This window comes from Siphateles boraxobius, unplaced genomic scaffold, assembly GCF_051911475.1.
Source record: "Siphateles boraxobius isolate OS27281-9 unplaced genomic scaffold, OSU_SipBor_1 18, whole genome shotgun sequence".
NCBI lineage: Eukaryota > Metazoa > Chordata > Actinopteri > Cypriniformes > Leuciscidae > Siphateles > Siphateles boraxobius.
In genome coordinates, this window is record NW_027508788.1 from 8,103,000 (window position 1) to 8,130,659 (window position 27,660).

A 27,660-nucleotide genomic window follows, 5' to 3' on the forward strand; every position below is an offset into this window, starting at 1 on the left:
TCAGCCTAACTCGCTCTCTTTACATTCCTCAGCCTTTTTTAGGTGAAGCATAAGTCAATTTTGTAGATTTCTGCAAAAATCTCACCGTTTTAATTTGCGGTGGTGTTGATACTCTGAGGAATGATCAGTCCAGCAAATGAAATTGAAGATGTTTATACATAAAGATTCTCAGTTCAGGCTGGGAAATTCTCACTGTTTTATAATTGGAATTCACAGGAATATTTTATGTTTGTTTATATTTATGTATAATATATATGTGAAACAAAAGAAGATATTTTGAATAATCTTCTGATTTAACGTGTCAAAAGGGCACAAAAACAAACATGCCGTAAAAGTAGTTCATATGACACGTTACATATACGTCTTGTCTTCTGAATCCTTTGTGTTTTATGCGAGAAAAAGATGGAAATTTAAGTTTATTCACTTAAAATTCTTGACATCTTGTCCTTTTTTTTATTTAGTTTTTTTTTTAGATATTTTCTAATTATACACTACCATTCAAAGGGATCATTGGAATCAGCAATAGGCCTATATATATATATATATATATATATATATATATATATATATATATATAAATTATAATAATTCTTTTTTCAGCTAGGATGAATTATATAAATCAAGTTACAGTAAAGACATTTGCTGTTCTTTTTGAAAATATATCACAATGTCCATAAAATATTATTGTTATAAGTAGCACTGTTTTCAACATTGATTATAAGAAGAAATCTTTCTTATTTTATATATATATATATATATATATATATATATATATATATATATATATTTATTTATTTATTTATATTTATATACATACACATATAGCCATACAGGTTTGAAACAACATTTTTGACTGAACTATCCCTTATAATCAGCAAACAGGGAAAGTTGCAACAGTGGTAGAAAGTCGATCCGTGCCTTAAAGTAGCTTTTCCTGGTTAACCTCTCACCTGCAGTGTCTGTCCAAACACGGACTCACCTGTTGTCTGCTGTCTCAGACCGTCACACATTCTCAGTGACCCTCGTGCCTGGCTGGCCTGCGTTATCCCTCTGTGGATCTGGCATGAGGATGCACATTAATTTGACATCAAAGTAGCTGTGAATTACAGTCTATCAAAACAGGTCCAAAAGCCTTTCTCAAACAGCCGAGTCTGTTAAACACAGTGTAAATCATCCTGAGAGTAGTCCCTCTCTCGTTTACATTAGAGGTCCTTTTGAGATACAAAAGCCCGGAAGACTGTTACAAGATGACCTGAGTACTTGTGCCTGCTCTTACGTAGTTTAGTATGCAGTTATGTTAATTCATTTCTATATATTTATTTTACTGCTTTTGAGTGTCGCTGAAAACCGCAAGGTTTATGTGTTTGGCCATTTCTCAAACGAAAGGCTTATTGCAGAACCGGCTATAGTATTTGCAGAACTGTGTTCATGGATTGATTGGGTTTGTGGTCCTGATTTAAAACTCTCTGTGCTAGTACATCACTGGTACTTCAGCAATGCCAAGGTGCTGGAGAGGGAAGACATGTTTTATGTCGTCGCTATAGAGCCAGAAGTGAATGCGGCCTGTATTTGTGGTGTACATTTGCAAATGAAAAGAGAGAACTGCACATGTAGGAACATCCCTTTTTGCAGATTGTACTTATATAACACCATATAACTATTTTTTTTATTTTTAGCATTGTATTCAAATTTGATTTAAAGAGAAAACCAAATGAATAAAAAAAATGCGCAACACATAAATGAATGATATGCACTCAGATATTTAAAAAAGATAATAATATAATGCATTTTACACATTAAGATTGCTAATAAATGATTCAAATTTTACTTGTCATTTTCTAGAATTCCCTATATTGTATATGATGACAAGAAATCAATCCACAGTTACTAATATAAACTAACGTTATGCTTCAGCCAATAAACATATTGATTTCATTTTTAAATGCAACCTATTTTATAACAAATGCATGTGGCAGAGGTAAGGATTTGTAAGCCTACTCCAAAGAGTAGCAACAACTTCAGATCCAACTGTTCAGAACTGCGAATAGCGCTACACAACATGGCTTTTGTATAAGAGTGCAAACAAAAGACAATTAATGAGAGATGCTATGGGGGGCCAGCGCTGTACAATAGACAATGAGAGTTCAGGGGTTTTTGCCTGGCTTGCTGTTTTAGCACTGATTGTATCTTGAAGAGAGGAATGAATGCTGCGACCGGATCTATTATGCAGTTTATAGGCTTCCTGCTGACGGTTTAGTCACTGTTCAGTGAGAGCTTGGTTCTCTCCAAAAGTCCTATAGACTGACAACTCCATTGTGTAGCTTTTATTTTGTTTTATAAATTTATATTAGATTGCATTAGATATAGCTTATGTTTAGTATGATATAACTTTTTTTTTAACTTTTGTGTTAGATTATTGTGTGTTAAAATGACATAAGCATATCACATTAGCAAAAGAAATCCTTTTTTTAAATGCACAAGAAAAACCCTTTTTTCCCACCAAATGTTTTTTAATGTGTGATTCCACAGAGAAGTTGTAAAACGCAACAATATTCCCTCTCAAAAAGAGTCACCCCCAGGGTGCTGTTTTCACCTGCCCTGTTGCATTCTGAGGCATTTCTTTTGTACAGGAAGTAAAAAGGATTATGAGCATATCCCTGTTAAATCAACAAGTCTCCAGCGACAGCGGGGTGGTATTATTCAGCTGTCAGTACCTCATTGCTTTGCTACACAATTCACGCGCTCAACAATAGATGCTGTTTCCAGCACAGGGACCTTTTAAGGCTCGAGCAGCAGAGAGAATATACCAGTTAATGTCCACGAGGACTGGAGCGCCGCTGCAATGACGCTTGTGTGTATTTCATGCTCTAATCCATCATCGTAAAGACGTCATCAGAAATCCAGCAACGTCACCATCTCATTGTTTAGTGTCACAAGAAGAGAAGGTTTCTCTTTATGTTTCAAAGCGTACGCCTGCACTGCCACTCTGGCAGAAATTAATTAGGATTATGGAAGAGGTCAGTGTGCTTGTGCTAGTATGCGAGGCATTTGCAGTGAGCGGCGATGACGCCATCTGTGCTGAAAGCAGTGAGCGGCTAATTCTGGAACTGAGTGCGACACGATTTACAGATTTTGGGTTGGAGCCGCCTCAAGGCGAATACGTGATCCTCCGATCAGCTGAAAACAATTTAGTGAGCTAAATTAGGGCCTTTTATCGAAGACGGAGGAGATAAGAAAGGCCTAAATATTATATGCATTTATGCAAATGCATAGCAGATCTCTGATTATCAGTTTTCAGTGGAAAGCAGTTGTTGAAATGGCATCTCACAGCCACGAGCTTGTAGATCTTTTTGGGGGGAGGTCAGTGCTCCCAGCTACCCACAAATGGGACAGGAGGAGATGCACAGCTCTGACTTACCTGCAAATGCAACCAATTAGTATGTGGCACAGTCTCTGCCTGCTGTTGACAGCTGCTATAAATAGCAAAGGCTTCTCCAACAGTAACCTGTTCTCACCCCTGTGGAAAATAACTCATGGTCCTGCTACTGTACGTACAACTGCCCTCTGAAGAATCACTAACCTGCATTGGGAGAGATTAAGTGATGTTGGTCAGTTGAGCCTATATTTTAACCAACCCGATCTCGCGACAATTTGTACGAATTTTACGAGGTAGCTAATTCGTACGAATTCATACGACCTCACTAATTCGTACAATTTTTGCTAAATCTGACATATTTTACGAGTTGCCAAATTCGTATGAATTCTTACGAATGACTTACCTCTGACCCCGCCCCTAAATCTAACCGCCACTGGGGTTTAGACAAATTGTACGAATTTGCACGAATCACTCACAGTTTACTCACTCGTACGAATTGGTCGTGAGATAGTGTTGATTTTAACCCTCATGTTCTAAATATCAGGTTGATTTTTCGAGGCTTTTCATATGTAAACCTTTTATAAACAAAATAAAATAAATAAGCCAAAATATATTTTTTAAAAATTGAATTAAAAAATATTTTACATCACTTTTGTTTGGGGTCTCAGAGAGCACAGACATAAAATATTTTCTTTTTATTTCTTTTTATTTTATACATCTATTTTTCCATTTTCATCTATCCATTCTCCAAACTGCTTGTCCTATGTGGGGTTGCAGGGATACTGGAGCCTATCCCAGCATCTTGAACCATAGGTAGGGAAATGCCATGGCTTTTTTATTTAAAAATGTTTTTATTTTTATTGTTATTAATATTTATTAATACATAAAATATTTATTTATTTTATTATAAATTTTTTTTTTTTTTTTTTTTTAAATATTATTTTCATTTAAAATATTTTATTTTAGAAATATTTTTGCATGTACAACACTTTTATATTAGATAAATCAGTCAATTGAGTTAACAGAACTTAAAATTTATATGATTGTTATATTTTATCAAATACTTTTATTCATTTCCTAAAATTGGGGTACTAAAAAGTAATCCGCCTTTGTACTGTTGCTATCTGGAATGCTTTTGTCCTGCCGCAGTAGCCATCAGGCCCTGTCCCGATTAATTTAGTATTCATTCACTCCCACTGCCTAAAACTGTGTCACAAAACAAAGGTTTCGATTGGCGTTCATGTGGACTTCAAGCATGTGATGTGTGACACTAAACAAGAGGTCTATTTTTATTGGGAAAAAAGAAAGGCGGCGATCTAATCAAGCCCAGTAATTTCATGTGACTGCAATGTGGGGTGAAAAATTCTCCTAATATGATATATCTGAAACGTTTATTTCCCTGTACTGCTTTTACTGCCAAAATATAGTATTTCCAAATGCAATCAAATAGAGCCATAATCAGCCATTTTCATATTCCATCACTAAATCACAGCTGACTGTGAAAATCTCACCTCATTCGAAACCTGTCTCTATGCAGAAGGGGCGTAAAGGGCTACAGGACAGAGATGTGGAATGGGAGATACGCATACTCGCTGAGCCCACCGGTCCCGTGAACTCCAGTCGGCTGGAGGACAAAAGGAAAAGGGGCCTCCTGCAGTAACTAATGCTGACGCAAAGTGACATGTACTCAGGCATTCTGTGACACCGCTGCCCCTCTCTCACTGCCTCAACTCAAGCTTAGTCTTTGACCCGGCTAGATCAGAGCAGAGCTCGGCTGCGGTCTAGCCCTCAAATACCTCTGAGAGAGCCTATAGCATCCACATGTGAATGCAAAAATTACAAATGCAAAGAGCAGAGCTTCTGGCTAAATGTGAATTAGCACAGTGCACCGTGATCCTGTGCAACCTAGTCTAGTTTACCTGAATTTACTTAATCTAAATAAATCAAATACTAGAGGATACTCTCCATCTTTAATTTCTAAAAATGAAAATGATCTTTTTCTAAAAAAAATCTTTCAATTCTTCAATTTGGATAATTATTATTATTATTAATTTAATTATTATTATATACTGTATAAGTCTAATAAAGTTTAACATATGTGTTATATATATATATATATATATATATATATATATATATATTAGTGCTGTCAAACGATTAAAATATTTAATCGCGATTAATCGCATTAATGCCATAGTTATTAACTCGCGATTAATCGCACATTTTTATCTATTCTAAATGTCCCTTGATTTCTATTTGTCTCATTATTTTTTCTAATTTTAATGCTCTTATCAACATGGAAAAGTGGATCAGCAGTAAGTTTGTTCTTAGCTGTGGTATCCATGTGCTTCTGTCTGAAGTCATCCATTGTAGAGCTTATCGGGCCCAAAAAATCAAGCCTGACCCGAGCCCGTGCGCATTGTGTCCGAGCCCGGCCCGACACATAAACTGTAATTATGAGCCCAAGCCCGATTTAAACCCGTCAATTTTTTTCATACGTGGGTCGTTATAACTGACGTTCTCAACTATTTTCTATGTTACTTTCTCCCGCCCGCAACATTTTTGTCCCGCTCCCGCCCGCAAACAGACTCTTTTTTTGTAGGCTACCTCCAAATACTTTCGCCTACGTGTCGCCACCATACACATCAGCATAAATGCTCCTGATAAATTATTTGTTATTAAAGCATTAACACACAAACCACTGTTATAACATAAAAGCAAGCAGGCTATTGAGTGCATGGTTTGGCATGACTGAATGCGCGCAAAGTGCGTTCCCTTAATAATTCCTAAAAAGCTGACATCAGTTCATCGCAATCTCACACATCTGTTATTATCAGTGAAGCTGACTGCACAATGCATCTTTCATAATATATACACTTTGTTTGTTATAATTTGAGGATTTGCCAGCTTACAGAATTCAGCACTGAACAAAAAGTCTGTTTTGAGCGGTGAGGGGAGTCTATTTTAAATGCTTCTGATGCTTCTTCATATGTCTGTGATTGGCTACATCCCTCAACGCTGCAAACATGTTATAAAAAGAAACTCTGGCCTGTAAATCGTTTCTATTTTGTTTTAGTTGTTCTTGTTGCTTTTCTGCAACATGAATAAAAATGTATTCGTTTTTATGTTTTATTCATAGATATTTCTAGTTTGCGGGAGTCCCGCGAATCGTTTTATTCTCCCGTATCCGCACACAGAGTGAGTGCATTACCGCTCGAGCCCGCCCTCGCACTCGGCCATCAAATCTAGTCCCGCGCCGCACTCTACTGCGTTGAGAGTGCACGTCTCTAGATCGGCGTCTCGCGCTCGCGCCATCCACTCAAAACGTACCGTTAGCCTACTACTCTTTGGCCGGCGCGCAAGCCCAAACAAGTACGTGCGGCGTGCCTGTTGTTTTGTTTCCGGTCTAGCTATCCGGTGTGGTGTTGTTTGCTAGGCCAAAAAGAGCGTTAATCTCGCGATAAAAAATTGACGCCGTTAAAATGTGTTTGCGTTAACGCCGTTAATAACGCGTTTAACGCACAGCACTAATATATATATATTTGTGCTTATTTTGGGGATATATCACATATAGGATATATGTATACAGACGTCTGTTGCATGCCGTCTAACACTGGCCGTTTTCTGAGCATCTCAAGGTGGTGTGTTTTTGAGACGCTGTGTCAAGTTATAAATAGATTTTAAAAAGAACGTCTTCACAAAGACAATGAACATTCCTCCTATTGTCGACCATAGCAAGTCAGTGTTGTGTTTTAGTTAGAGGTGCACTTCAGGAGGAATGCCTGCTTGTTCTACACTTGCACTTTGAAGTGACGCCTAGTGACATTTGCTCAGCAGCTGAAGGAATATCAGAGGTATTTTGGTTTTGGAGATTGCCTTATCTTTGCTGAATGCTTCTATTTTTAGTCTTGGTGGAAGAAGAAAGAAACTCATTTCTTCTATGATAGAAATCAACTCATCTAGCAGTTCACAACATTTAGAGTAATGGGACTTTGGGAATATCTTACATAACAGAATAATTTTCCTCAACTGAATAAGAATCAGAGCATACAGATATATCCAACATGGGGGTTACATGTAAATGAACAAAATAAATATAGAGCCAATATAATGTCTGTGTCTAGCTCCCTCAGGTACCTTCCTCTCAGCTTTCATTATTAGATGTCTTCAATCGAGATTGGATGAAACGGATGAGTCTGAGGGCAGAACAAAAGGTCATTTTTTTCATTTCTCCAGCCACTTGGGACTTTTTAGACTAAGCGAATGAATATTCGACTTTAGACCTCTAAAAACGAGCTTTTTCTCTTCGTAATCTTCTGTGTTTATGCAAAAGAGTGTTTGTTGAACCTATTTGACTTGTAACACTCATGCAAATAAACCTATGGCAGACCTAAATGTGTAAATATGTTTAAAAGAGATAAAACTGTAGACCTTTGAGATCATCCATTTGGGCAGCGTCAAGAGAGTAAGAGCCATCCACATCTGTAAAAACACCACCATTACTGACTCAAAGCTTAAACCTCTACACTTTTGTTGATTCCGTTGTTTTCATGAGTTCTGAGAGGTCAGCTATAAGCTACTTTCCCTGTAGCAGGTGGGATGTCCTACGCGGAGATTATTTGTAGAGGGGGGTTTAACACAGCCATGCCAAGTACTGAGGCGACTGGCTTCACAAGAAGCCACACAACATGCATTTTTACATGGGATTTTTTTAAAAGCACATTATAGTATATTGGAATACATCCATTAGTATGGGCATTAATATTTTTGGCTGGGGGGAAGTGGCTGGTGTTTCTTTGCTAGTGACTTGCACTTTTGTTTATAAAAAACTTTTATTTTGTATTTAATTATTTATTTGAGATAATAAATAACTGATCCATAACTGTGTTTATGAGCTGTATATTGAGGAAAAACTGAGCTAAATGCACCTTTTTAAAGCTGAAATATGTCAAATTGACAGCAAGTGGTTAATTTTATGGGATCTTGCATTAAAAAATAATAAAATTAAATTTAAAATAAAATGTCCAAAATGTGTGGATATTATTATTATTATTTCAGTTCCTCTTATGTGGCAGTTGGGGCATGTTTTTGTGATAAATGAATTCCTTTGCTTAATTACTAACTCAATTATCCTACTTTGATACCTTGATTTGAGCATAATTTGTTTCCTTTTAGAAAAAAATGTCACCCCATAATGCACTGCAACAGGCTCAGTGAAAAACAAAATCAAAAATGGCAGACGAAGCGAGAGAAATGTTAATGATGAATATAATTGTTAATTATAATAATAACTGTTTTAAAAAATCGAGTTATTGCCTAATTAAAGTGCTCCACATCACTCGCTATGAGGTTAAACGCTCCCTTAGAAGGCAGCTGTCTATGTAGGCGGTAGATAGCCCACTAGATTTCACAAGAGAGCTTGTACTCCTCCCATCGGCATCAAACAAAAACAGATGCCAAAATGCCCATGAGACAAAATGTGATTTTAAAACACGTGGTCTCCTTTGTTATTTCTCAATGGTTTAGAAATTCAACACTTTTGCCCTTGTGAGTCTACACAAGTGTTCGTACAGGCTCGAAGGGTGTAGTGTACGAAATGCACTCCTCAGCAAAGTCACACTGGGAATATTGCTGTACAGTGCTCCATGTGACGAGGATTTCTGACCTCTTGCACATCATGAATTGTTCAGGGCTACAAACATGCTGATCGTTTTAAAGCTGCGGGGGCAGAGCCCGAGTGTGACTGTCTATGATGTGAAATCACTCTGAGCTTCAGAATCTATTCCAGTTGGAAACGATCAGCTTATAGGGAGCTATGGGACACATCCAATCCAATCCCAGTGAAGTAGACCAGGGATGTGTAATGAATGGCTCTGTGGGCATCTCTTTCTCAGCCAGTGAACAACCTCCCAGCCTCCTCCCCCCTAGCGAAATGAATCAATGCTGCAGTTTAAAAATAACAAGCAATATTATCCACTTCATGCATTGCTGAGTGTACCGAATGCGTTGAATGCTCTCTGATAGGCTGCGTCGGAGCAGAATGTGTTTGGGCTCTTCTGCGCACTGGTCGTAGATCACGATGCAGGGTGTGGAGGGTTTTTAAACGCTGCACTGTGGAGGCTGTCCAAACTGCCCCATGATTCTGGCTGTATAACTCATTTCTCTGTGGTGTAATGTTTCTCCATAAGTCGTCATGCTGAGTTAGGTGTTGAAGACAGGATTAGAAAATGGCCTCCTCTAATAGGGCGACCTCACCGTCGTGCACTTTCCAATTTCAATTCCAAGGTGGTCCATACGTGCAGTTTTAAATACAAGTTAAGCTCAGTAGACAGCGTAATGCTGATTACCTCAAACAATAAGTTGGGACTAGTTCCTCGTTTTCAAAAAAAAAAAGGCGAATATCGAGTTTAAGGTGAGACACTTAGAAGTGATTTAAGAGCAGTGATGTGACGCTTATAATTTTATAAAAGTACTTACACTATCATTCAAAAGTTTGGGGTCAGTAAGATTTTTTTTTTCTTTAAGTAAATGAATACTTTTATTCAGCAAGAATGCATTAAATTGGTCAAAAGTTACAGTAAAGACATTTATAATGTTACCAAAAAAATCAATTTCAAACAAATACTGATCTTTTGAACTTTGTTCATCAAACAATCATCATATCGGCATTATTGATAATGATTGCTGAAGGATCATGTGACCCTGAAGACTGGAATAATTCAGCTTTATCATCACAGGAATAAATTGCATACATTTTAAAATATATTTAAATAGAAAATAGTTGTTTTAAATTGTAATAATATATAACTGTTTTTACTGTATTTTTAATCAAATAAATGCAGTATTGGTGAGCATAAGAAACTTCTTTCCGAACTATTAAAAACTCTTTCCGACCCTAAACCTAGTGTATCTTCATTTTTTCTGTTAAAACTCAAATCATCATTTTGCAGTTACATGGTAACAACGTTGAATATGAATATAACTTAAAACAGAAAAGAATATTTAAAATAATGTTAACGTGCATATTGTTTATGTCTTGTGGCTATCCTATTGAAACAATGACTATTTTGGCATTTACTTGGTGCCCCATTCTCTTCCTCTGTGCCTCACTGTAAATCTGCCCCTTTACAAAAATTGTGATAACCAACATTACGCCACAAATTCTGTTAATTGAGTATAACATCACACAAATGCTTTATGTAGATATGGAAATTTGGCTAAGTCAGTAAAGCTCTCTCTCTCTCTTTTTGTTTCTCTATTATATTATTCAGTTCTGTAATGCCCAGGATTTTACCCAGGCATTACACTAAGATTACTGAAGAGAACCAACAGTTATGCCTCTAAAGGAAGAAGTGGGAGATTAAAGCTCGGCTGGGATTGTCACATCTCATCCAGCTGTGCTCTCCTAACAGGAAGAGGGAGGTCAGGATATGTGGGTCATAGAGCACCTGCCTTGTTTGAGGGCTCAATTATCCCTGAAATGGCATCAAACCACAGACACTTCACCCGACAGGACAGATCCTACATCGTCGGGTGAGGTGTGCGGAGGCAAACATTACTGACACAAGCTACTCTTTTGGTAATGCTGCTGAGCACCAGCCTCCTATTAGATGACATGAGAGGACAGGATGTGGCAGGGAAAAGTAGACGAGAGACGCCGTCACCGCTTCCTGGACGTCTAGTCACAGAGTGGACAATGGCCTTTGTGTCCTCCATCTGGCTGAATGCGATTGTAAAAGAGGATGTAAACCTGTGGATGTGTTTGTGTGTGAGCTATGTGTGTGTGTGTGTGGGTGTGTGTGTGGGGGGGGGGGGGGGGCACATCCTGCATCCTTTCCCATTTCATTGCATTGATCTCTTCCAAAAAATTTCTGCTTTAAAAAGTATCATTTACACTAATTTAATCAAGCTTAATTGATCTGACAATGAAATGAAATTGTAAAAGACATTTTTGTAATATTTTAAAGTTTGTTGACATCCACCTCATACTGATGTATGCACAGATAAATAGCAGTACTTGAGCTCTTTGGTGTATGGAAGGCCCCATGCTGTGAGAATAATCACAAATGTGACTAGAAATGTGTGAACATTATTCAGAAATCTAATCGGGGAAGCTTCGTGTGCGTCCTTGTGCTGTTTCACCAGATCCTGCAGTGTTGTTATTGTTAACTGAAACTAATAAAAATGTTCGGTAATCAAATATAAAATATTCATTTCAATATAAAATAAAACAAATATAATAAAATATAAAACTGAATCTGATATAAAATAAATTGGAGCTAAATAGAAACATTTAAAACGAAAATAAATTAAATAGACAAAAGTACATACTACAATTAAAATGAAAACAAAATATGAATAATACTATTATACTAAAATAAAACTTGTGCATGAGTGTTTTCTGCACAATGTGAGTAGCGAGGTCCCGATTTGTGATCAAATGACTCTTATGAACTGAATCTTTTGAATGATTCAGTCAAAAAGATTCAACTTGCTCACTCGTAAATCACCCAAAGACATTACTCAGTGGACAACTGACTCCCTCACCGAGTCCGATTCTAAATAAACCGAGAATCGTTACAGAGATTTTAGATTTGTTAAAAATGACATAATTCTATTTACTCCCTGGTTGCTAACATGACAAAGAGTTAACAAAAATGCATTCACAACACTTAAGCTGTATAAATTAATAATGGTATTCAGGAACAAAAAGAGGCTGTTAATAAGTTGTTGTTTTTTAGAAACAACACCAATATTTCTAACAGTGACAATTTTTGTTGTACCGTCCTTTTCATATTTAAACTGCAACACACTGATGCGGTTTCTCTCTCAGATTTGTAGCCCCGTCTGTTGTATTACTAGCCTTGTTCTGTGTTAGATGGATGAATTCTCAAGAGCCTTGGCCCAAAATACAATCATCAAAGATTCATAAAAATTATCCCTAGCAATTGATGGCCATTAAAATTTCAGTGCCCTGAATATATGCTCTATCAGGAAAAAAAGGAAAAAAAGAAAAAAAATTACAAATTTTTTATGGAAGATTATGACACAAAATGACCACAGACATACAGTGGTTGTTTATGGATGGTGTTCAATTGCTTATCCATGGTGAACCCAATGCTTTTAACCGACCAGCTTTTCATAGGGAGTTAACCTGTAACCTTTTAAACTGGTAGAAAAAGTGTTGGTTTATAGGTCGTGTTCTATGCAAATAGAGCAAATGTTATGAACACCATTACTTGATTCATTTAAATACATTTTCTTGATGTTGGACAAAAACGAAGAGACAAACACTTCTAAAAATAGTACGGACTTCAAAGTTGACCTTTTTGATTTAACATGTTTATTAGTGACTACGTGAACTTAGTGAGTCCCTTTGGCCTTCACTTTAAAGCAGTCAGCTGTTATTCATAACACAGAACGGAGACTGCCAGTCAGCCTCCACAATTATCTGTGGTGGGACGCTTTTACATCAGTGATGTTTGTTGTGAGAGTGAAACTAAAAATGGCTGGTAACATATCCGTTCACAGCTCACAGGGATTGCTAAGAATGTGTGCTGTCAGGGTGGAGGGGGGCGACTGTTAATTGAGTTTCATGAATCTTTAAAAGAGTTGAGCGGAACCAATATCGCATGTAGTTTAGATCGCAACGACACCCCTGAAATGTCAGTGGGCGATGTTCAAGTTGTTAATTCAACATAAAACTGATGTTTGTCTCCATCTTCTCGTTACAGGCTACATCAGCACCTTGGCAGTCATCCTCAAGACGACGAATGAAAAACCATGGGTCAATGAGTTTGAATGTAAGGCTGAGTAATTTACTCTCCAGATTCGAACATTAAACTCGGCATTTGAACTGCTCACAAGCTCTCTCGTTTTGTCTCCCCATGCAGCAATCGAGCTGTCCTGCATGATAGAGTCCATCACCACTTCTAATCCCAGAATAGAATGGAAGAAGATTAAGAATGGAGAGCCCAGTTATGTATATTTTGAAAAGGAAATCGCAGGTAAACTATACAACACTCTTCTGAACACTGTGCTATACAACATACTGATGCATAATATTTTACAATAAGGTTAGCTAATGCAATAGTTAACATTAAATAAGAGTAAACGTATCATTTGTTAATTCTACATACACTACCATTCAAAAATTTGGGGTTGGTAAGATTTTTTTTTCTTTTTGAAAGAAGTCTCTGATGCATTTATTTGATCAAATGAAAACAGGAAAAACAGCAATATTGTGAAATATGATTACAATTTAAAATGTTTTCTATTTTTAATTTATTTTAAAAATGTAATGATCCTTCAGAAATCATTCTAATATGCTGATTTGATGGTCAAGAAACATTTATTATTATTATCAATGTTAAAAACAGTTGTGCTGCTTAATATTTTTGTGGAAACTGTGATGCATTTTTTTCAGGATTTTTGAAATTTCAAAACAGAAAAGATGATAAATGTCTTTAATGTCAGTGAGCAATTGAATCTGTGCTTGCAGAATAATTGCATTACTTTGCATAAATTCCACATTTTTAAACATAAGTGTGTGCCATTACATTTAACATCACATTTATACATTATACATATATATTTATACATAAACATTCACCCAGATTAATGTTGTAAAAAATATGGTACCAATTTGGAAAATCATTTTCTAATAAAATTTAATTTGTAAACAGTTAACAATAACAGCTTACTTGGATAAACAATGAACAATACAGCATTTATTTCTTATAGGTTAATTTCTACATAAATTAATACATTTTAACACTTTCAAATTATGGAAATTAACATCTGGTAAAATATTCTAAACAAACACCAAATAACAATGAATAATAGAGTAGTTATATTATTATATATTATTGATGTTCTATTATTATTATAATTATAAATTAACATTCAGCTAGATTAACAAATGCTGTAAAGGTATTGTTCATTGTTAGTTCAAGTTAGCTATTGTACCAAATGTTACTGTAAATGTTATCAAATTGAAACTCTTATATGAAACCTAATACGTCAACCAATGTCAATGAATTGAAACGCATTTCCTCACATTCCATCAGTATTTAGTAAGCATTTGGGCTTGGAGTATAATTGACATCACATTGCATGTAGGGGAACAGCTTTCAGTCCACCTATTTCAACCAACTGTGTACCTTCTCTCGTTTTCAATTCCTCCAGGTGACCTGGAAAAGAGAGCGAAAATTCGAGAACCTGCGACCTTAGTCATTCTCAACGCAACAAGATCTGACACTGCCGATTACCGCTGTGAAGTCACCGCCCCCAGTGACCAAAAATCCTTCGATGAGATTTTGATATCACTCGTTGTAAGAGGTGAGCCGTTCCCTTCAAATAATTCTATATCTATTGATGATTGTCTGACAGCCCCACAGTACTGTGCCTTGTGCTGAAATGGGTATGTTTTTTAGAGGAATTTTGAATCTGTTGTAGACATTGTTAGTACTTCCCAACTGCTACGATGTAACATGAGATGGAGCGGCGAGCCAACGCACCCACCCTTGGCGCACATTTGAGGATGCTTGCTCAAACCCTACAGGGCGTGTCCGGGGCTATATGAGGAAACCTCTGAAACTGCATCTGAGTTTAATCTGGGATCTAAAAGGGGAAAGAGCAGCATGTTCAGTTAGCCAGGATGCTTGCAGTCAGTCACTATGGTGCATGTGTGTGAGGATGCTATTACGTTAAGATGATTCTCTTGTGTGCCATGCAGTGAAGCCCGTCGTGCCCAGATGCTCGGTACCCAAGTCCGTCCCGGTGGGCAAACCAGCAGAACTGCATTGTGTGGAGGATGAGGGCTACCCGAAGTCCCAGTACCAGTGGTTCCGTAACAAGGAGGAAATCCCAGTAGACCCCAAGACCAGCCCAAAGTTCTTAAACTCCACTTACACCCTGAACGGAGAGATGGGCACTCTGGTGAGTTCGGAAAAAGAGGCAATGGGGTAGGCGCGTAGGGATATTTTTGGGGAGCCAGTTGATGTGCGATGGGCTCAGCCATGAGGGGAATCTGCTGCCCTCATTTGCACATTCCAGAGTGCCATTCTCTGCCATTTGTACTCGGTGCCCTCGACAACCTTCACACCACTTTTTTAAAGTTTGACCTGCACTGCAGCACAGCCTCTTCCCCCTAAGGAGGCAACGTCTGAAGGCCCGACTGGGTCCTTTAAGATCTGCCAGAACCTCGTTTGACACCTCGTTTATAACATCGCACCACAATCTGAAAGATGCTTCATAGTTTCACACAGATTTTCTTTGTTTTTGTCTTTCGATGAGAGGATCCTTAAATTTTATCAATATTTCATCATCATATTTATTCAGTTTAATCAGTTTTTGGCACCTAATTTTAGGAGATGAAAATAACATTTTAGTTAAAGCAAGAGTTGAAAATGAAACCAACTATTCAAACCATTTAGTATATTAAACATGTATTTTCTTTTCTTCCTTAAAAAACATTGTTAGTTCATTGTTAATATCGCAGTTTTTTTTCAACAGTGCGTTTTAAATAAAAACGAGTAATTATTGCTATAACGCACAGTAAAAAAAAAAAAAACGTCATAAACCCTTCAGTATTTTGATGACCGGTTAACACTGCTGCTTAGAAACACACACACACACACACACACACACACACACACACACACACACACACACACACACACACTATATACCGCTCAAAAGCTTAGGGTCGGTAAGATTTATTCATGTCTTCAAGAAGTCTCTTATGCTCACCAAGCCTGCATTTATTTAATCAAAAATACAGTGTACTATAAAACAGTAATACTGTTTAATGTTATTACAATTTCAAATACTGTAACTATTTTCTATTTGAATATATTTTAAATGTAATTCCTGTGATGGCAAAGCTGGATTTCAGCATCATTACTCCAGTCTTCAGTGTCACATGATCCTTCAGAAAACATGATTTGGTGCTCAGGAAACATTTCAGAGTATTATCAATGTTGAAAACAGTTGTGCTGCTCAATTTTTTTTCTTTTTCAGGATTCTGTGATGAATAGAAAGTTCAATTTTAAACAAATTCAGTGTTTTCTTGCAGAATAAAAGTAGAAATTTCTTAAACATTAACCTTAAACAGCACTGTACTGTAGGTCATTATGCGGAATGATTTGTCAAATGAAATGACTGTAATTTATGGTCTTCAGAAATTCAGTGCGGTCAGGAAGGAGGACGCGGGAGAGTACTACTGCAGAGCCAGGAATGAGGCTGGGTTCTCTGAATGTGGACCGCAGTTGATGGAAGTTTGTACGTATTTATAATGCATTTTCACATGTGACAGGACACCCCTCAAATCCATGATCTCACACTTTGCCTTTTTTTTCTAGATGATATCAACATTGCTGGAATTATCCTGGGCGTAGTGGTTGTGGTGACAGTCCTTCTGTGTATAACAGTGGGCATCTTCTGTGCCTATAAACGAGGCTACTTCACCAGCCAGAAGCAGACGGGAAACAAGTAAGCGCACGACTTTGACAGCGACTTCCGTCTGAGTCACACTCGGTCCCAGAGCAGTTTTGACTCACCGTTTCATAGCTTTTTCCCATTTCGTCACCAAAGAAGCTCATGAATGTTCCTAGCTTGTTCAGATACATGAAATAAATGTAGTTTTAATAAATACTAATATGATATAGTGGTGACTGACTGCTTAATGTTTCTTTTTGGGGTTTTTTATTAGTTACAAAGCCCCAGCAAAAGGAGATGGAGTGGACTATGTCAGAACAGAGGATGAGGTAGGTGGAAATAAAGAGTTTTTTTTATTTTATCAAGGCTTCCAAGAGCTTAAGAAATTCTGTGGAAATTCAAGGAATCTGTTAAACCTCCTATACTCAATCTTCTCTCTTTCAGGGGGATTTCCGACACAAATCCTCATTTGTCATCTGAGTGGAGGAAGATGGGGGATGAAAGAATTACATTTAAAGTTATTGGCACTATTTTACCTCGCAGACACAAATCCCCAAATGTGGACACAGACGTCGGAGCTGCCATGGCACGTGCCTTGCTTTTTGGCACGTCTGCAACGACACAATTTGTATTTGCCAAAGGTGACAAATAATCATGTCTGATCACTGTTTAAAGACACTAGATGTTTATTGTTTCTTTAGTTCAACTTTTACAGCCCCTTTTTACAGCTGACTAAAATTTTGCCTGTTGTAAAATTTTGGCAGAACCAGATATACAGCAAGAAAACGTCATTTTTTTAAAAACATTTGTTTTGTACTAGTTATATTTGTCAGACTATTTTTGATGGAATATATTTTAAAATGCCTATAGAAAAAATTGTTTTACTTTTTTAAATATTTGTAAAATACTAACATAGAAGCTAGTTTTTTTGTTGTTTTTTTCGGACTAATTTGGGGGTGAGAGAAACCATTCCCACCCACTTCACATCCTTGGTTTTAGTAATTGGACATGCAAATAATTGACGTTGTGGATGTTTCGTTTCGTTTCAAATCTTTCAACGGCATATCCAGCGACACCGGCTTCAATCAAAGGTCTTATGTACTTACTATACTGCTGGTGTTTCATGTTAATAGTGAAAGGACGTTCCATGTTCATGTTAGTAGATCGTCTTAGACAGTGAGTATCTTTGGAAAAACACCAGAAAAAAAGCTGGAAAATATTTTGAAAGACCAGTGCTGTGTATTCTTGATTTTAAGTGTCCTTCTATGCTAGCTGTTTATTTTGTATATAGTGAATATACTGTCTAGGTTTTATTATTTTTTTATTATTCTTTCTTCTTCTTTCTCTCTCGCTATATGATATTTCTTTTTCTTATTTGAGTGAGAAATGCTTTCAATGTTACTTGTTAACATAACAGGGTTTGTATGTTGACTAACTGGTTGTATATAGATCCACTGTGAGCTACACTGTGCATAAGAAGTTTTTGGTTAAACTAAACTTTGAATGAGGCAAATATGACACTCTTTCCATGAAAACAAAAAACAAATTGGTCATGGTAGAGAGGGGATCTGCCTTATTAAATACATTATTAAAACGAAAAGCCTGGAACCATGTAAACTTTTCTTCCCTAGCAATGACTATGGATATATTTGGACTTATTCGCACATCATTTGGATCTAAATTATGTTAAAGAGTACAATCAGCTGAAACTGAATGCTTTTGTTAATATTTTAGGAGTAAAACCTTTATTTTTTTTATCCTGCCACATGTTCAGAAATCTTTAGCTAACTTCTGAAAAGAATTATAAATCATTCCTCTTAAGTGCCTTCATGTGTAGACAGTGACAATAATGCAGTTTTCAATCACTAAATGCTGTAGGAGTTAATTGGAATATGCAGATATCATTTGCAGAACAATTTTTCTAATTCACTTCTAAATCATCACTCTTAAATCAGGTCAATATTTAGAAAAGATCAGGTGTTTGAGAGGAATGATAATGTTCTGCGCTCACCCACTGTTTTGGTCACACATATCTGATAAGATACATTTTTTGTAAATAGACCTGTTGTGAATTGATTTTGGGGAATTCTTTTTTTTTTTTTTTTTTTTTGACGTAGTTATTCTATTATGTATTAGTGCCTAAATGTAGATTGAAATAATATTTCAGGAGGACAGAGCACTAGTGTTATTTCAGCAGATGGAATCAGAGTTTTATAGTTTCACTAGACACATACGATATATGATTGATTTTATATAGAAAGTTAGAAAGCGAGGTACATTTCGAGTCACAGCCCAATTCAGTCCTACATACCTACATATGGAGTACTGTGAGGGGAACAGAAAATAAGGCATTTTGTGGGTTTGGGAAAAAAGCAGGGCGAGCTGTACCAAATACTGACTGCCAAAAGAGCATTTTCTACAATTCCAGTATTATTCTGCTCTCAGATCTTTCTTTTTTTTTAAATTTTGTTTGTAACTCTTGAGAAAGATTTTTTGGAGGCTGAGTTCAGATAATTTTTTTTTTTTAGTTTCCGTGGAGTTTGTGGTTGTTTTGGAGACAGCTGGAATTTTAAATGAAAAATATTTCATTCACTGAATTCATGTAACGTCCCATTGTTTTGGGACCGGTACAAATCCTGTGTGAATTCTTGAACAGTATGTTTGTGATTAATAAAACTCACTTCTTAAATTCAGTATGTTGTCTTCATTAAATTAAAATGAATAATTTTCTAATAGATTTGACATTTATTATATATATATATATATATATATATATATATATATATATATTATTTATTTGTTACTGTTGTGTTTCATTGTTGAATATAAATGGAAAACAAAAAGGATCATTTGAAGAAGCACTCAGGGATTTTTACACATAAATGATAAACAGTGCTTTACAAAATCATGTACACTCCCATGAGATGAAGGCTCCAGATATTAGCAGGCTAATAATAACTTTAAAAAAAAAAATTACATGGAAGGGCCGATCACCTCATGGGAGCTGCCATATGCAGCCGAGATCACATGACCAGCAGAATATGTCTCACATTATCTACATAATTCCCCTGTTTTTCGTCTTATCTTCACTTGGTGAATAAATAAATCTTGTCAATATAACTAAGCGACTGCTATAACAATCAATGGAACATTAAAAAAATTATATTGAATGCCCCTTTAATTATTAATGTGATACACCGATACTGGTATTCATATTGCCGATTTTAGTCATGATAGTTTGGTTTCAGATCAAAAGGTCAAATAAATGATTTCGCTAGTCCACAAATGGCTTTCGTGCAGAATATTTAAGGTTGTTGCTAAAACTCCCCTTACGCACACAGTCTTACGCATGTGTCGGACACAATCCACTTGTTAAACCCAACAGTCGCCTCTGATGGGATTTGGAGGTAACCTGATTAACGAGCTAGTCCGAACCAGCAGCTCTACTGAAGAGCCTTGACTGAGGGCTTCACCTCTGATACACTGACCTCTCTGGATCAGTCTAGTGGTTGTTTGGTCAGTAAACAGCTCTGGATCTCTGGACCTACAGTACGGGATGAGCTACTCAAAGTTCGGTAAACAGCGCACTCTTCTGGTGCAGAGAGAAAAAAAGAAAAAGAAAAGTGCAAAAAGGAACATTTTATTGCCCAGGAGTTTTGCTGTATGAAAGTGTACACTACAGTAGGCCTGTATGATCTATAGCTGCTTCAGATTAATCATAAATCTTTTGACCCATGGTGTATTATGAAGTTAAATGTTTGTAAAAGCAAGTAGGTTGCATTGGCCCTGATGAGATTTGCTGATAAATAGGATTAGTGTTCTCTTTATGATTTATTACTCGTATAATATTACAGTAATATATACTTTTACTAAATATATATTTATCCATGCCATTGTATATATATATATATATATATATATAGTATATATAAGTACACTATATAAATATAGATAGATAGATAGATAGATAGATAGATAGATAGATAGATAGATAGATAGATAGATAGATAGATAGATAGATAGATAGATAGATAGATAGATAGATTCTGAATGTAATGATCATAATATAATGTTACTGATGAGATGAGATTTGTTGATGTATTGTGGTGGATCTCTATATCATTTAATATTACTCATATAATATTATATAATATATACATATTACTATATATATTTATCCATGCCATTGTCTGTTTTTATGTTATCTTATTTTATATCTTTTATAAATATACATTATGTCTAACATTGTCTATATGGGGAGGCTGCAGACCCGGTAGATACCATAGACTGTAAAAAAAAAAATAGTAGATACACGACCCAGGTAGTTTTACGCCCCTGTTGTTCCTGGTGCGTCCAGTAGGGGGATATACTGCGAAATAACATCATTAAAACGACGCTCGAAACTTACACATTAATTACCGTCACGTCCATAGACTTTGACCAATTTTGTGTTTTTTGTAAATTTAAATATAAACATTACAGTGTAGATCTACACTACGGATTAAAATAGCTATATATATATATTCAGTTCGGCTTCACTCTCTTCACTCAGCCTACAGAAGACTATTTGTTTTTGAGAATTAAAAAATTAATAATAGGCTACACATAGTTGGATCAGATGACAAGTAATGATGACCTACTGTAGAATAGTTATACTCACCGTAGGTTATGAGACTGAGTGAAATATGTTGTTTTGAATTATAAAGTTACATTTAGATATTATAACCACATTTAGCCCATTAGTACCGTGTAACATTATGAATCCTCGGTGAAATATCTGCTGTATTCTCTATTGGTCGTCATACAGCAGATATTTCATCGAGGATCCATAAGGCTTATGTCTAATGGGCTAAATATGGTTAATATCTAAATGTAACTTTATAATTCACAACAACATATTTCACTCAGTCTCCTGATTTTGAAAATGAGTAGAGAAGACTAGGAGCAGCTAAACCTACACGGGGTTAGCTAAATTTGACCCAGAAAGAACATCAACCTGACCGTAAATAACTTTTTGTCTCTCGAAATAAATATTAGACCCATCCATTGATAAATAGAAATGAAATAATATATACATACTCTAGCTTTATCTAGCTAATCGTTTATAAATAATAAATGTTGCATCATTGCTAAACAACAATAACTTTGGCAGATTATTTACCATGATACCTCAATTCGTGTCACTGTACAGCCTCCCCCTACTGCACGCATCATGAACAACAGGGGTGTAAAACTGGCTGGGGTGTGTACATCCATGGACATCTCTATATGATGTCTATAGGCTTGTTCGACTTGAACCGGCGCTGCACAGACCGATCGGTTGATGACATCAAAGTACCGCGAGAGCGATTAGAGAGCAGACGGCTCCTTATGCTTTTGAATCGCTCTCGCGGTACTTTGATGTCATCAACCGATCGGTCTGCGCAGCGCCGGTTCAAGTCGAACAAGCCTTATGTGTACATCTACCGGCTCCAGGTGTGCAGCCTCCATAGACAGTAGCCTCCCCCTCCTCAACATTGTAGTATCAGTCCAGTAGATGGCAGTATAGATCACTAAACTACCGGTACATAAGCGGGAGGGGAAAAACAACTGTGTTGCCAGATCTCGCTAGTAAAATAAACACTCTGGTCTCACATATACACAGATAGAAAGGCTCCACAGAGATTGTGATTGTAGTTGAGATTGTAGTTCATGAAAAATATTTCAGTAATGTGGCAACTATATAAATTACTTGCAATGTATATTTATGAAATTAAGTTTAATTTATTATTTGTAAGTAATTATTTTGTTTTTATTTGTTATATTTGTAAAATTATTGTATAATTTATTTACTTTATTTTTTATTTTCAATGAACGCTGTTCGGATTTACTGTGGTGTTTTTAAAAATGATAATACTGTTTTGTTATTTGAAGAGCTTTCTGAAAAAGTTAATAAAAAAATCAAAATTACCGGACATGGCAACACTGGAGTACCCCTCACTCAGGCAGGCTCCGGCTTTTCTCGCGTGATTACATGTTCTGACGTCGTGCTTCTTTGCGTTAGTCGAGAGAACTGCAGAGCGATTTCACCTATATTTCTCTACAGAGCGTATTCATTCTTATAGTGTTTTATCGTTTATGCGTTCCCGATTAAACACATATATTATGGCTGTAATAGGATTTTGCAACGGATATTTTTGGTAAGATTTCAAATGCATCCAGTTACCTTAATTATATTCTGCAAGATACTGTCTATGGCTGTACCTCAAAACCCAGTGAGCTGCCTAACTAGACAGCATTTTTGGGCATCATAAGCGCCCATTCCAGTAAAGTTTCTTGATAGGCAGCTCCTTAGGTTCTTGCATACCTGCAAATGTCTTACTGCATCACAATAATGTTTGATAGAGAAATCGCAGTATTGTTGCACTTTACCATGACTTATTCCTTAGATGGGCCAAAGTGAGCTATCCTTTTTACTTTTTACTTTTTTATCGTACTTGATTTTTGTAAATGAGCCAATGTGACACATACATTCACTTGTTTAATTTCAAAATAGCAAATTAAGCCGTTGATAGCAATGCTATTAAACCTATTGTTTTCGGTAATTTAAAAGCTGAAATATAGTGTTAACGTTAGATGGATAAATTACAATAAAAAAAATTAATAAAACATTTAATAGTATAGAATTAATACTGGTTGATAACCCTATTAAAAATGCTTAGCCAGGTAAAAGAGCGCATCACAGGGACTGTAGACTTTCTTAAATTAAGTAATAAGAACAGGTTAGAATGACTATAATATGAAGAAGAAGTGTTTACTTGGTTCTTGGATGCTGAAAATGTTTAGATACTATTACTGTCATTTATATTTGTCCAGTTTAATCTGCAGTTATTTTATTAGTTAGGCTGCTTAATCAATATTGAAGTGTTTTTTAAAAGTTTCTATGTTGGGTTGAGTTTGATAGTTTATATGTTGGGTTGAGTTTGATACAGTCACTTCCCGTAGTCCTTCATCATATAGCCAAATCTTAAAATATTAAATAGTAGCAAATACAAACATTTTGACTGATAAGTATACCTATTTATGTCTATATGTTCTATGTAATACCTGTGTTGTATGTGCAGGATGGGTTGTGCAGACCTTATGTTATAGTTTGCTCTGTGTGGACATCACCGCCACCGTGGAAGAAAACGGCAGCTCATGGCACCAGGCCTACACAAACCCGGGCACCAGCCCCCTTCCAGCACCACCCGAACACTTGTGCAAGGCCTGCGGAGGCCAGTTTGACGCCGCAAGAACGGTAAATCAGGTTAAGTCTACTCAAATTCTGCTGTTAAAGCAAAAAAAAGCCCAAGTAAAAATCTAATTAGATTGGAGGTTTTTGCTGGTTGCAATCCATTGTTCTCACAGATATCTTTGGATTGAAATCAGCAAAAATGCTTAAATCTGTTTAGATATTACATATTATGTTTTTTGCATTTCTTAGCATGTCTGCGTGGACTGCAAGAACAAGTTTTGCAGCCGCTGCTCGGTGCAGATGGATCTCCGGCTGTGCCACACCTGTCAGCGGCTCCACTGCACCTTCTTTGAGCGGGCAGAGTTGATGAGGCTGAAGGTGAAGGACCTCCGTGACTATCTCCACCTGCACCAAACCCCCACGCAGATGTGCCGAGAGAAGGAGGAGCTGGTGGAGCTGGTGCTGGCTCAACAGACTCCCAGAGGCGGCGGCAGCGCACAAACCCGCTCACAGCCGCCTGCGCCTCCTCTGCCTTCCCGTCCACTTGCAGAATCTGAACCCCTCACGGAGGAGGAGGAGGGGGATGAAGAGGAGGAGGAAGAAGGAGATGGAGAAGAGGGTGAGGAAGATGATGAAGATGATGAGGAAGAGGTATGTGAACAACTATTTCTGTTATGTCATCACTGTATTTCTAAATGTATTAGTAGCCTCTCATCGCCATGCAATCATGTTTTATCTTTGGGATTGACAACCGCATTTACTTCAAACGGCAATTTACAGTTCAGTCTTAAATACTGTCTGCATTATGAATGTCTCGATTGGACTCTTACCAGTGATATAAAACTGTCTTATCACTTTTGACATGACAAGAGTCCAATCGAGACGCGAGTTCATCCGTCAAATCTTCATTAACCAACAGTAGCTTATATCTGGGTGGAGAGCGGAGCATTTGAAACGTGTGAAAAACACAAAAATTGATGGGAGCAATATCTAAAACCTTCAGATAACACACAGACACAGCTCATATCTCTGTCAATGTAAGTTACCAACCCACAACACACAGTAGATACGTGTTTGTGCAGAGCAGATCTAGTGCACTGTATGACGTGATAAACAACTAGTTGTCCAGTCCGGTTCTGTTTCACACAGCACTTCTTTTCCCGAAAAAGCAGTTGTGAGTCTTGAAAATGTACAGGTGTGAGTTCATAGATTGAATGTGGTTGTCACTCCCACAAATAACTGAACTGTGTGGGAATATAACTGTTTTAAGGACTCTAATACAGGACTGACAACTGTATTCTGTTGCTGTGTGAACGTGTTCTTAGTCCACAGACAGCGAGGAGACGCTGGTGCACAGCAGAAGAGCCTCTCTTTCGGACCTGAGCAAGGTTGAGGACATCGAAGGCCTCAGTGTGCGGCAGCTCAAAGAGATTCTGGCACGCAACTTTGTGAACTATCAGGGCTGCTGTGAAAAATGGGAACTAATGGAGAAGGTCACCCTCCTCTTTAATGATCAGAAAGACCTTCATAGCCTGGGTATGTTTTTCTTGCATGAACGCCCTGAAACTATAATAGTGGTGGCAACCAAAAGATTGCAGTTTTGATTATTAAGAGTTTTGTTTTAATTCATTTATAATGGTATTCGAAAATGTTTTACAAAAAAAAAATTTTTTTTTTTTTACAATATATCATAAATATTCTGCTATGAAATAACAAATACATTGATAACTAAGATTGGAATAAATGTATAATAAATGCAACTAAAAAACAACATCAGTTTATGATATAGCTACACTACCATTCAGAAGTTTGGGGTCAGTAATAGATATTACGGTACTTTTATTCAGCAAGGATGCATTAAATTGATCAAAAGTGACATTTATAATGTTTACAAAAGATTTATATTTCAAATAAATGCTGTTCTTTTGAACTTTCTATTCATTTAAGAATCCTGAAAATACTTATCATACTTTCCACAAAAAACATGAAGCAGCACAACTGTTTTCAACACTGATAATAATAAGAATGTGTTTCTTGAGCATCAAATCAGAATATTAGAATGATTTCTGAAGGATCATGTGACACTGAAGACTGGAGTAACGATGCTGAAAATTCAGCTTTGCCATCACAGGAATAAATTACATCTTAAATTTCAAATTAAAAAGAGTAAGTTTAAATTGTAATAATATGTCACTATATTGCAGATTTTACTGTATTTTTGATCAAATAAATGTAGCCTTTGTGAGAATGATGACAGTAAAAAAAAAAACCTTACCAACCACAAGCTTTTGAACGATAGTGTAACATAGTCTATTTATTGTTGCTCATCAAACTTCCCTGAAATTGACATCCTTTTTTTACTTTCAGTGTCAAATACAAAAACAGAAGCAGGTATGTTTTATAGATACCATGGCAGTTAGCCCCAAAATGCTAAATCAAAAATACAATTCCTGAATTTGTGTGTGATATTACTATTCTTACTCGTTGAATCTTTCACGTTCGTCCAGCTGATCCTGCTGAGCCCAGCGGCCAGGAGGAGAACATGTGTAAGATCTGCATGGATTCCCCCATTGACTGCGTGCTGCTGGAGTGCGGTCACATGGTCACGTGCAGCAAATGCGGGAAACGTATGAACGAGTGTCCCATCTGCCGACAGTACGTGGTTCGAGCCGTGCACGTCTTCAGATCGTGAAATTCGGGTGCAAAGAGACAGACTGCCCACTACAGGTTGTTGCTTTTTTACACATTGAGCAACATTTTGATTGTTTTCTTTGATTATGTTCCATTTTGCTGCTTTGTTTACATGATTAATAGCACTTATTTGTTTTTTCATTGCAACAGTGCTATATTGTGGCTTTGGAGTTGTGTTTAATACATTTGTTGACTTCTGCATTATTAATTATTAGTCTTTTTTCTTTACATCCATCCATGCTACAACAGTATGTAAATAATAAGCAAACAAAATTTGAAGGAAAAAGTAGATGAATGTTCATTAGAGTTTAAGACAACACTTTAAGACAACTTCACTTAAGAGCCTCAAGAAGTGTGTCTGGTCTCTGTATAAACATAAACGTATTTAAATGTGTGGAAATAGCTGGGAAATTTCCAGGATGTGAAAACGGTAAGATGGTTGACTTTAAATTGAATTCTAAGCACTTATTCTCATGTTGTTTCGGTGTTTAAGTCTGTACAATAGTTCACCATTGCAGTTAAATCACCACTAGAATGTGACCTATTTAGGAATCATTCCTTTCTTTGTTAAATTTACACACGGTACCAGTACTGGTACTCGTTTCTAGTGAATAGGTGCTATTTTCCAGGCTCTGTGCCCTTCTAGATCACAGACTAACCCATTGTCTCATGATTTGGCCTTGACTTCATATCTTGGGTAGATTTCTTCCAAACTGCCAAGAAACCTTTTCTGTCTTAAAAATTTGCTTCAGAACATTCTTCTTTTTTATGGTGGCTAGTTCTCCACCATTTCTAGTAGTACTAACATGTCAGTGTTGGTCACAAGGTGCTCATTAATGTCTAAATTATTTGTTGTATGATAAAGTGTTAACCTAATAAAGAGCGAAAAACATCAATTATAACTGTTCCTTTGTTCAAAAAATCTTTAAATCCATCA

General features: G+C 36.6%; 2 protein-coding genes across 2 annotated transcripts in view; both read left to right on the top strand.

The window, feature by feature from the left end:
- jam3b (junctional adhesion molecule 3b) overlaps nt 1–19,509 on the top strand; it is a 31,346-nt gene extending 11,837 nt beyond the window's left edge. The window contains exons 2-9 of the mRNA XM_077233191.1: nt 13,111–13,179; nt 13,270–13,383; nt 14,564–14,716; nt 15,114–15,316; nt 16,561–16,660; nt 16,741–16,870; nt 17,091–17,145; nt 17,261–19,509. Of these exons, the coding sequence (XP_077089306.1) occupies nt 13,111–13,179; nt 13,270–13,383; nt 14,564–14,716; nt 15,114–15,316; nt 16,561–16,660; nt 16,741–16,870; nt 17,091–17,145; nt 17,261–17,296 (860 nt within the window). The 3' untranslated portion in view covers nt 17,297–19,509. The remainder of the gene's footprint in view (nt 1–13,110; nt 13,180–13,269; nt 13,384–14,563; nt 14,717–15,113; nt 15,317–16,560; nt 16,661–16,740; nt 16,871–17,090; nt 17,146–17,260) is intronic.
- Nucleotides 19,510–22,836: 3,327 nt separating this feature from the next.
- On the top strand, nt 22,837–27,619 carry LOC143740973 (E3 ubiquitin-protein ligase rififylin). Its single transcript, XM_077233192.1, has 6 exons — nt 22,837–22,995; nt 23,920–24,095; nt 24,282–24,683; nt 25,358–25,568; nt 26,400–26,423; nt 26,540–27,619. Exons 3-6 carry the CDS (start codon nt 24,333–24,335, stop codon nt 26,722–26,724), a joined length of 771 nt encoding a protein of 256 aa, XP_077089307.1. The 5' UTR covers nt 22,837–22,995; nt 23,920–24,095; nt 24,282–24,332; the 3' UTR covers nt 26,725–27,619.
- Nucleotides 27,620–27,660: the final 41 nt, after the last annotated feature.